The sequence below is a fragment of the Vitis vinifera genome, chromosome 7 (genome assembly GCF_030704535.1).
Source record: "Vitis vinifera cultivar Pinot Noir 40024 chromosome 7, ASM3070453v1".
NCBI classification, from domain to species: Eukaryota; Viridiplantae; Streptophyta; class Magnoliopsida; order Vitales; family Vitaceae; genus Vitis; species Vitis vinifera.
This window is the reverse complement of record NC_081811.1, coordinates 24179087-24191153: the sequence shown is the minus strand read 5'-3', so window position 1 is coordinate 24191153 and position 12067 is coordinate 24179087. Positions and strand designations below refer to the sequence as shown.

The following is a 12067-nucleotide window of genomic DNA, read 5'->3' as shown; positions in this document are numbered from 1 at the left end:
GAAAAACTTTATATGAAAATTAATTTAAAATTTATATTTTCTCATGGCCTAAGGGTTATAACTTTATACCATAAAATAAATAGTAACTTTTCCTCCACAAAATTTTATTTATTTTATAATTTTATAAAATAATTTCAAAAATTATATAATTGTTATTATTATTATTATTTTTATTCAAGTGGCCTTTGCATGTGGTGGTGCCCTATTGGTTTAAAGAGGTGGGTATGATATCCAAAAGCGATTTTCGGTACCGTAGTATCATTTTTTGATATCCTAGCATAATTCGATATGAGAATTAATAACTCTCATTTAAAAAAAGAAAGGAAAAAATACTTATCAACAAAGATGTAATTTTTACATTGAAAATGTCTTTGAAAGGAAAAACTTTAATATAAAAATTCAGTTTTCAAATAATTACTTAAAATTATAAATAAATAAATTTAATATAAATTTAAGATCCAACAAAAATAATTAAAATATAATCTTTTGAATATTGAACTTTAATATAAATGATACTTCAATATTAATTTATATATTACAAAGTTTCTATTTAAGAAACAACTTCAATATAAATTAATTCACTAAAACTTGAAATTAAATAGAAGCAGGTGTCATATGAGGAAATAAATTTACTTAAAAATCAAAAGTGAAATTAATTTTTAAATATTTTTTTTTTCAAAATATACAAACGGCTTAAATTTGTCAAATCCAATTGACAATTTTCCAAGTTTGGCTTAGTATTGGACTTTCAAGGGCAAATAAGTTAACAAGAGACTTTTATTGAATCAAGTAAGAGAAATTATACCGGGAATATTATGTAACATTGATTAGACTATACTGATTGACAAAATCCCTTTAACACGGGAAGTCCCCCATATGCACTGCATGGTGCCACGATAGTGGTTTTATGCACCTAACATGATATGACCCATATTAGAGGAAGCCTCCCTACATGACTACTTGAGCAAGGATCCTATATTGAGGATCAAAATATTAATTAAATTTTTTTCCCACCGAGGGATAGGAATTTGTTATAAAGTATTACTCCATTGATGCCACCATTATTGACATGGTACTACCTACCCCAATTAATAAAAAGCTATTGTGATTGACAATGAAAATATAATTTTATGTTTTTGATGAGATGTCTATGTCTTTTTTTTATATATTTTTTTTATTTTTATATCTAACTTTTTTGACATTAACCATCTTATCATTAATTTGACTTAATTTGATGGACGTATATCATATCTTCTAATTCTACTCTTATATCTTATTCTCCTTCGACCATGACATTTTTATTTTCTATAAAAGCATTATTCTCATCATACAACTTATAATCACCGTCATATGATCTAAATTTTTTCATCTGTTATTTTCCTCTTTAGTCCATATCTAACCACGCATGGCCTAGATATTACTTCCTAAGATACCATTTTATGAATTTAACAAAGACATAATATATGTATTAATTTTTTTTAAATTTTTATTAACTTAATTTACGATAAAGTTGTTTGATTAAGAAAAGAAGTATATTTATTAGTTATGATGTAATTTTTACATTGAAAATATCTTTGAAAGGAAAAACTTTATATGAAAATTAATTTAAAATTTATATTTTCTCATGGTCTAAGGGTTATAACTTTATACCATAAAATAAATAGTAACTTTTCCTCCACAAAATTTTATTTATTTTATAATTCTATAAAATAATTTCAAAAATTATATAATTATTATTATTTTTTAATTTTTTTATATTCAAGTGGCCTTTGCATATGTTGGTGTCCTATTGGTTTAAAAAGGTGGGTATGATATCCAAAAGTGATTTTTGGTATCGGTAGTATAATTTTTTGATATCCTAGTATAATCCGAGAATTAATAACTCTCATTTAAAAAAAAAAGAAAAGGAAAAAATACTTATCAACAAAGATGTAATTTTTACATTGAAAATATCTTTGAAAGGAAAAACTTTAATATAAAAATTCATTTTTCGAATAATTACTTAAAAATATAAATAAATTATTTTTTAAAGAAATAATTTTAATGTAAATTTAAGATCCAACAAAAATAATTAAAAATATAATCTTTTGAATATTGAACTTTAATATAAATGATACTTCAATATTAATTAAATATTACAAAGTTTCTATTTAAGAAATAACTTTAATATAAATTAATTCACTAAAACTTGAAATTAAATAGAAGGTGTTATACGAGGAAATAAATTTACTTAAAAATAAAAAGTGAAATTAATTTTTAAATATATATTTTTTCAAAATATACAAACGGCTTAAATTTGTCAAATCCAATTGACAATAAGGAAGTCATCCGCACAGGGTATTCAGGGTCAATTCACAAGGGTGGGGACATGGGATGGGACATGGATTTGTCAGTGGTCACATCCACAAGCCCCACAAGTGCCATCCAATTCACAGCCCTCGTGTAAACTAGACTTTGTGAACTAATTTCACAGTCAGTCGTAAGTCGTAACTGTTTCAGGGCTTGTTTGGAATTTGGGTTCGGATATATAATTAAATAAAATATAGATTTTAAGCATATTTAAATTAAATAATTTTATTTTTTAAAATTAAATTGAAACTGTATTTTGAATTCCAAGTGTAGACTTTGAAAAAGTGCCATTCCATGCATTTGAAGTTTCATAGGTACCACTCCCGAGCATTAGAGATTTTTCATTAAAATCGAACTCATCCAATGCTGTCGCGAGATCATAATCATGAATCATCTTGATCTCCACCATCCCACCACGCACCACCACGGCTGAATGACACTAGTGAGTGTGGTGGGCGAGGACGATATTTCCCACCTGCGACGGACAATGAGTGGAGCAATCGATCCTGTTATTAATTCAAGTGATGCGTGATGTGTCAGTATGGTACAATACATGTATGGTGGGGAATTTTCGATTAGATGCTTGTCCAAGCGAGCGAGACAAACCCATATGTCCTGGGGATGGATGGTTGGGTGTGACGCAAGACACCCATCCATGCAAAAAATTCATCACTCTTATACGTGACTGCTACCATCACATGGGATGACCAATGACCTTCCATCTCATGCAAGCTTAAAGGGGGGTCGGTTCCGGAAAAGATTGCCAATCTGATTCTCCTTTTGCTACTCAGACCCTCTGCCTTCCATTGATTGAAACCATTCACTTTCAGACATAATAAACAAGCGGATTGAATATATGGCAATGACAAGGACGGATGAGCCTTCTCTTTGACCTCATACTTTCTCTCTACAATGAGAAATTCTCATTGGTGCGTGACTCCTGATCCCTGATCCCTGATCTCCCTCAAGGTTAAAGTAAAGTAAAAGGTCTTCCCCAAAACTGGCAGAATATGTATTCTTCAGTCCTCTCTTTTTTTCTTTTTTGATTGCCCTACCCTACCTATTTCACCTATCTCCATATATATAGGGATATGCTATTATTAACTAATCATCTAATATTCTAATTCAACCTTAGGATTAAACTCTGAAATGCCCATGTAACTTTCTTCTCCTTTGGACTGATGCTGGGAAAAAGCTTTGATGATGATCTTGAAAGGACTTGACGGATTTTGCCCTGTAGGGCAAGCGAAGAAGCACCGGTTCAAGGCAAGGATGCGACCACATATATATATTTGGTACAAATGGTTTTTATATTTGTATGTACATGTATGTATATCTTACTCTTCCTCTCCTCCCACTCTTTCCTGATTCCGAACAATGGAATGCACAATCCGATGCACTTTTTGGGGGAGCTTTGGGTCTTACAACAAGCAATTGAACATCAGAGAGACTTGGCATGACGTACTCATACATAGTGGGTTAATTGTCGGAATGTGATGACCACACCACGCATTCTTTTGCATTCTCTTGATATTAGCGTGTTGTTTTCAGAATTCAAAGGAAAACCCATCACCATTTTTTACAGTTATCGACAGGAATATTCTTTTTCTCTCCCTCCAACAACCATTATTTTCATGTAAACACAGTAGAGACTGAGTTCCCTAGCCACCCATTTTCCCTCTCCCCAAACATGCAACCATCACACTTATTATACACACACATAAATGTACAACTAGACAAAACTATGTGAGACTGATTTCAGTTTACCACGTTTATATTAATACACAGTCTGAAGCATGAGGACGGACGCGTTGCTTTCAATATCTGTATGAATACGTGCAAGTGTACTTTTTTTATGCTCCTCTTGCCCAATCCCTTCACACTCTTACAAATTAAGTCTGAAGCATGAGGACGGACACCTTTCATATACTTAAGATTCTTTCAAGTAGCGACAAACCAATGGAAGAAAAAAAAATAAAGTAGGTACCCGGAATCTAAGGTCCGCATTCTACGGTTTGCTCTATCATAGAATAAACCCATTTGCTTATTCATCAACTTTATTTCCAATATTTTTGAAACAATTCCATAGTTTTGCTAATATCATCACAGACAGGAAGAAATTTGTTTGTAATCACATAAAAATTAATGATCTACTGCTGTAAAGAGTTGTTTGGGTAATTAATTTAACCAAGCCGGCCTACTAGCATGAAGCACCCCGTTGAAAAATATGGCCTCGAGGGTGTGTTGTGCTTTGAGTTTCACATGTCTAGGATAGGACATCAATGGTCAATGACATTTTAAATCAATTTAATATTAAGCTGGGGTTTAGTCTGGATCTTATTAGGTTGTCCCCAGAGATTAATTAGCTGTGATCTTAAAAGACCCTCCACGGGTGCAAAGGGGCTTTGGTACGAGACAAAAAACTAAAGAGACGACTAACATAGAGCGTACTCATTAATTGTTGCCTCCTCTAAAGGTAAGAGCGTGGTCTAAAATCCCTGGAAATCCTTTGCCTTTTCTAGATTGGAAAACTTACAAAGAACAGCGATTTTCTCATTTGATTGTGCTTACCCTAATAATTGAGTGTATGCTGGGAGGAAACTTCTCCAGTTAAATCATTCCTAATCATTGCCCGAGCATTAAACTACAAATCGCATAATGCGGCCGATCCATTTTCTATGAGATGTCTCCAAACGCCTTCAATGAGGAGACTTGTACGAAAGCGCAACCGTTAAATAATGGAAATAATTTTGCTTCAAGGACTACAATCTCCCAAATCGATCCTATATCAAATGGGAGTCGAATCAGTTGATGCAATTTCTCAGATTAATCCAAGTGATCAGTAGGCACCTGTGAAGGACATACCCATTAGTAAACGCGTCTAGGCTGTAAGCTGGCGTAACCTGTCGTCTTCTACAGTAGCTTTGACTGGTAACTTGTTTAGGAGAATAATTGAAATACTTAAAAATATTAGCAAGTGTGGACTGGACGTTTCAGAAGTTTGCGGAGGATGAATTAACGCAAATCAACTGGGGCTTTTCTAAAGACTTTGTCGACTTCGTACCTCTAAAAAATAATAACATAAGTGATTCATTCAAAGGAGTATCAGTTAGGTGTGATTTGTTTATTTAGTGTACGTTTTGCATCAAGACCCATCAATGATGGTACGCTATTTATTTGTTTACTTTTTTGCTACCCAAAAATAGACCCCCCCGCCCGCCCATATTTTTTTGTGTTCTAATTTCAACTTCATTAAACTTCATGCCACCACAGTAATTTGAGTCCTTTTTAAAAATAATTAAAGACTCTATAGTTTCTTCTTGATATACCTTCCACACTAAATATATTTATTAAATAATAAAATAAAAAGTATCAATTATTTTAATCTTCAAGATTAATCTTCTAACTCTAACGGCAATGCATCCATTTCACTACCAGAAGTGGTAACATGAAGTGATTCTTTTAAGAACAAGAGAATAACCAAATGAATAAAGAACTACGAAGAAATACATTGTAAACAGACTGATTAATTCCTTTTTTCCCAATTCAATCCAACTCCAATACTCTGCAAAAACTTTTACATGAAGAAGGAGAATCCTACTATTATAACCCAACAAACCAGACACAAAAATGAGGCTAGGGTTAACATGTGTCCTCCCATGAATTATTGTCCTAATCAGTGAGTGAAGAATGGGTTGGAATCAGCCAAATATAGACAGTATGGAGAGAAGAGGAGCGAATCCTTGAAAAAAAAAAATGCTAGAATGATGAAATTTTTTATGGAAATGGGATTGGGGGGTTGTGGAGGAACGACAATAAAAAGTGGGAAAAAGGGGGTTAGCATTGAAATGTGAAGTAAGGAGAAAAGATGATTCGTTGGGAGGTTAAACACCAAAAGAGGACACAGAGGTCTTTGGAAAGGGGGAGAGTCTTTATCGTATATGATTGCAGACTGCCTTTGTTTGTGTGGTCACATGGATTCCCCTGCACTGCACAAGAGAAGACACCCTTCTGAGTCTATGCACCTTTCCTCTCTCTTTCCTTGCGTCAAACCTTCATTATGACCAAATCAAACAGCAACATTCATTTCCCATTACCCAACAACACACCCTGTTGGAGGGCGTGGTGAACTTGGTTAGTCCACCGCGGTGACACAAAAATTTTAGTTATATAACATATAATTTATTACCAAATAAACTATATGTTATAAATTAAGAATATTACTCTATATTATTGAGTTGTTTCTCAATATCTTTTTGTCAACGTTTTGAAATTCGAACTTCACCCAGTGCCTTCTAAGAGTACTGGCTATATTGAAATTAAATCCCTGTAAAAGTACCCAAGGTAGTTCATGCTGACTTAAAATAATCACTTTCTTAAGCCAAATGGCGACCATCTCTCATTCTCAGCCACACAATCCGCCGTTTTAGTAATCAAATTAAGAGGGTATAAGTTAAGTGAGTATTGTCTTGACATGATGATTGAAAAATTTTCATACCAAGAGTTGTCCACACGCGCGGCGTCAAACACAATATCACGTGCAAATTGCTGTAGATAAATTTGATATCGATGTACATTTCGTGGATTAAAGGCTTTAAAAGGGGAGGGGGGGTCGACTTGGATCTCCATGGAGAAAGAGCCAAAAGCTTATGATTGTACTGAGTCACTTCTTGTGAGTTTTGTTTAAAACAACTAAAAGCCTTCAGCTTTTGCCTTCTATTTCTGGCACCCTTTCAATATATTGGGGAGAGAAATCAGACAGAGAGAGAGATAGAGAATGGCATTAGAAGCTGTGGTGTTCCAGCAAGATCCGTTCAGTTTTGGCTGCAGGGATGTCTACGCCATGGGAGGTGGCTGGAGCTATGGCTTTGGTTTCGAAGAGGACAAGGTTTACACTCAAACTCAAACTCAGACTCTTGACGCTAATGTCGATCATCAGCAAGCTCTCCACGGTAATTGGGAGTCTTCCTGCTCTTCCATGGTGCAACATCTCAAGGAATGGGACGCCAACTCTTCCTCCACAGAAGCTTGCACTGGTGATGGGTTACTCGCCGGAGTAACACCTCAGCCGCAGGAGCCTGCAGCTACGTCAGGTCGGCGAAAGAGACGACGCACCAGAAGCGTCAAGAACAAAGAACAAGTGGAGAACCAGAGAATGACCCATATTGCAGTTGAACGCAATCGGCGCAGACAGATGAATGAACATCTAGCCGTCCTCCGATCGTTGATGCCTGCATCTTATGTTCAAAGGGTTAGTTCCTCTCTTCTGTCCCTGTCTTTCTTGTGTGACCTGTTTCAAATAATTATTGATGCCATTATAATAAGCTTTTGCGTGTTCAATAATTGAGTTCTCTGTCTCCCACATTGTAACCAGGGTGACCAAGCTTCAATTATAGGGGGCGCCATAAATTTTGTGAAGGAGCTTGAACAGCTCCTCCAGCCTCTGGAAGCCCAAAAACTAATGAAGCAACGATCCCAAACAGACTCCTCCACTGTCTTCTCCAACTTCTTCACCTTCCCCCAGTACTCCACGTATTCAACTCACTACAACTCCTCTGCGGCAACAAAGGAGTCCATGGCCGAGAAGCGATCCGCCATTGCAGACGTGGAAGTAACAATGGTGGAAACCCACGCAAACATCAGAGTACTATCAAGAACAAGACCAAAACAGCTCTTCAAGATGGTGGCTTGGCTCCACTCCGTCCGCCTTACCATCCTCCACCTCAACGTCACAACAGTGGATCATATGGTCCTCTACTCTTTCAGTGCCAAGGTCAGATACAAACATGTGTATATATCTATCAGTCTCAGTCTCATATCATCTTTATGATCATCTCTCAATGACCCATCATTAATATGGAATTTTGTGTTTGTTTTGAGACAGGTTGAAGATGATTGCGTGCTGAGTTCCGTGAATGAGATTGCAACTGCAGTGTATGAGACGGTGGGGAGGATCCAAGGAGAGGCTCCGCTTACCTGAACAAAACCCTAATTTCTTCCTGTAATTGTCCAGTCTCTAGAATTTTTAGTAGATAAGTTTCATAGTTCTTATATTTTCGAGGGACATTATGTACTGTGAAATGACTTCAATTCATAATGTTTGCCTGAATTCTATTATCATTTTGCCCCTCACCGATCATTCCTAGAAGTATAATTTTGTGCAAGACCCATACAAGGAAATCTCTTGTACTTGTGCCATCCCAACCGTCGACACTGTAAATTAATTCATCGAACTACCCCCAGAATACTGTAGGCCCATCCTTGATTGATTGCGACATCTACCCTAGATTCATGCTACTCTAAGCCTTGGTTTTCATCATGAAAAGAAAATAGTAGGGAATATTGAATTCTTGTGGTGTGTTACAAAAATAAAAAGAAAAATCTTATATATCTTCAAAATTTTCATTTTCTATATAAGAAAAATAGAGGAGAAATAAATTTAAAAAATATGTATTTCCTGAAATGGAAATTTATTTTAGGGAAGGCCTAGCACTCACTTTATTGAGGTCTATAGGCCCATCATACGAGTGGCCCATTCAAGTACTGCTCTTGCTTCGTGGGCTCTACTTCTAGGGTCTATGAGTCTATATGTACATTTTGTTTTTTCTTTAATTTTTTATTGGGTGTGAGGGAGTGAGGAACAGTATAGACATTTTCCCAACATAGGTCAAAGTTTCAACTTTTCCAGATATACCGTGTTTGGTCTTTTTTTTACCATCTTTGGTGAAATGATGGTAACTTTTCACTTGTCATTGGACCACTTTTTTAATTCTTTTTCCTTTTCTTTTGGGAAATTCTTATGGTACGGGAAGAGTACCATATCTGCAACAATTATGAGGTTTTCAAAATTAATTACAATTAATTAATTTCAGCAATGAAGAGCTCCGATAGGTCCCAATTTAATAGGAAGTATAAAGATTAGAAAGACTATCCTTTCTTTGCATCGATATACGATCAACCTTGCTTCGGTTTTCTTACTCAAAAGAGGTTTAAGAGGGGTTAGCTGGGATTAAGGAGAAGACCTCTTGCTAGGTTCGAATCTTGTATTTTTTTATTGATAATTTCATTTTTATTTATTTATTTTAGCTTAGGAATCTTATCACGTTCGATTGACGGTTTTTCACATATAAAAACAAACAATATAAATATTTTATGCAATTTATTTATTTTTGTAGTGTAGACATCATCATGAGAAGTAGCAAGAGGAATGATGAATGCAAGAAATTTATCAGAACAGAAATGAGAGGAGAACAATGACGAAAGAAGGGATTGATGGGTGGTGAGAAAAAGCCGAAAGCTCCAAATTTTATAAGAAAAATTATGGGTTGATAGATTTACAAAAGTCAGCTAAGTAATAAGCAATATGCAGGTAGAAGGAAGAATCTTTTAGGAGTAGTCTTTGGCATTCTTCAAGAGCTTTGATGAATTAATGGCCTGTCATGATTATATAAGCTTCAGCGTCCCCTGTTTTTAGAATAATTTCATCCTCACATGTTTCAATATTTGTCCTCTGTTGACCATATCAATGATGAACTGGCCACACCCATGAAAATATTTTTTTTTCTTCTCTTGATTAACACACTATCATAAGGTTTCTTGATTCCATTTTCCAGGAAAATACAAGGACTGCAATTTTAACCAGCTAATTTCATTTGAATTTTGATGTATCCATTAGAGACAAATATTCAAAATTTGAAAAATACAATTGTCATTGGCTTTCTAAAAGTTGGAAACATATCTAAGCTGTAAAGCCAATATCCATGGGGATTTGGTTTTCACAAGAACCTCAAGGCAAGGCAAGTACAGCCAAGAAAAAAGCTATAAAGTTTGAAGGAAAAAGCTCCGAAGCCACCTACGTGAGGTTAAGCACAGGGCGCAGCTGCCATCAACAGCCTTAAGGGCCGATCTTTCTTAGCTTCTATTACTTTAACACATATATAATAATACGTAAATCACTAATAGATAGACTGAAAATAATATGCTGTTTTGTCGGTTCTGGACGATCCATCATCGCCTTTTCTGAATGCAAGAGTCGTGAATCCCTTTAGCAGAGGTAGGACCATGGCCGCGTTCATATCGGATGTGATATCGGTAATGATATGGGCATGAGGCCGTTCTACTACTTTTACTGTAGTGTGGGTTATACTTCTCTTTGGAAAATGATGTGTGCAAAGGAAAAGGTGAAATGATATTGTATTTTGCCCAAAAATCCAGTCAAAGATTTATTGTTGAACCCAGCACATCACATGCAATGGAAATCATCAATTTATCAATTGCCTTTTGGGCAGTTCTGGTGGCCTAACAAACACAATTCTGCTACTGACTCTTCCTTCTATCAAGCAGTTGTGGAAATTGAAAATCAGATCAATGAAGGATTACGTTTGGAATTCTTCCTGTAGCTAAGAAACACAAGGAGGAAATTCAAAATTGAGCTTAATTAAAAGTGGGTCTCTTATAGACGATTTCACAGCTGAAAAGCAAATCAATCAGTTCTCGTGGGATTAGAAATACTTTTGAGCTTCTTGTTGCACCTACCTGTCTCAGGCTCTCAGAGCACATTTTGGATTTTCCCCTTGTATTTAATGGCCACACGTAACCGAAATGGGGTTTTGACCCTTTAGGCAGGAGTGATTATGAGGCTCTCATTTTAGTTGAGGGGTTCCTTGGGTAGTTCCCAGTTTGAGAAGGCACCGTCCCAAAGAAGCAATTTGATGAAATCCTTGCAACTTGCTAGGGACAATGGAATCAAGTTGGAGCAAAGTCATTTCATCCTGATGTGATTAGTCAACTTGAGTTTGGTATTTCAAGTTTTTCTCTTCTCACAAGGAGCTTTCATATTCAAGGCTTCAAACTTGTAGAAGTTTGGCTTCAAGCTTCAAGAAAGCAAGGGTTCTGAAGGAAAAAGCACTAGCACAAATAGAAAAAGGTAAAAGATATTCGAAGTGAGGGAAACAGATTCTCCCACTTTCTCAGATAAAAGGAAAATTTTGTTTCCTTTTGCTTATTCTGAGTGTAGAGCTGTGGGTATCTCACAACATTACCCAAACCCAGGTGTAAGGTTTAAGTTTTCATATTAAAACATCGTATGGGTTTAGCAATACTCAAGGATCTAACACTTTGGACATACTTCCCTAGACAGGAGCAAGCTGGCATATTACAATATGCAACATCATCCAGAAACATTCATTAGTCCTTAATTTCGTACCCATCTCAATGCATATGCAGCCCTCATCCAAGAGCAGTTATCTGTCCATCCCTAATTTCATATGCATCTCAATCCATCCAACAATAAAGGTATTCACATTTGACCTTAGAAGAGAATGGGTAATTTGTATCGGTGCCTTAAGCCTGCTGATAAAGAAAAAGGGAAAGGAGAAAGATCAATGAAGAAATAATACTTCATTTGGAACTTTCTATGATAGATAAATCCAAGATATGTGAGTTTCAATTAGTACCATTAGTGATGGATTAAGACTTCTAATCACAGGAATGGGCAGATGCTAATGAGGCAAAGTATCATCCAAAGCTCCATGAGGATGCTAGACCTCCTTGAAGTCCCCTGCATCGACTTTTGATATTAAAGTTCCAGGGCTTGGCTAGAGTTGAAGTTGACATTTCTCATGAAATGGCTATACACAGAATTATAATATATAGAGCTATTGCAGATTGGTTCATTAGGAAGAAAAATGCTTGAGGAAAAAAAAAGGGAAAAGAAATA

General features: G+C 35.5%; 1 protein-coding gene across 1 annotated transcript; it reads left to right on the top strand.

The window, feature by feature from the left end:
• The first annotated feature begins 6961 nt into the window (after positions 1-6961).
• Positions 6962-8481, top strand: LOC100260285 (transcription factor bHLH94). Its single transcript, XM_010654388.3, has 3 exons — positions 6962-7600; positions 7724-8122; positions 8234-8481. Exons 1-3 carry the CDS (start codon positions 7127-7129, stop codon positions 8327-8329), a joined length of 969 nt encoding a protein of 322 aa, XP_010652690.1. The 5' UTR covers positions 6962-7126; the 3' UTR covers positions 8330-8481.
• The last annotated feature ends 3586 nt before the right edge of the window (positions 8482-12067 follow it).

Excerpts from the sequence above, each read along its gene's own strand:
- LOC100260285 (XM_010654388.3), top strand. The coding sequence starts at position 7,127 with ATGGCATTAGAAGCTGTGGTGTTCCAGCAAGATCCGTTCAGTTTTGGC. Across the intron at positions 7,601-7,723 it reads CTGCATCTTATGTTCAAAGG|GGTGACCAAGCTTCAATTAT; the intron begins GTTAGTTCCTCT and ends CATTGTAACCAG. Across the intron at positions 8,123-8,233 it reads TCTACTCTTTCAGTGCCAAG|GTTGAAGATGATTGCGTGCT; the intron begins GTCAGATACAAA and ends GTTTTGAGACAG.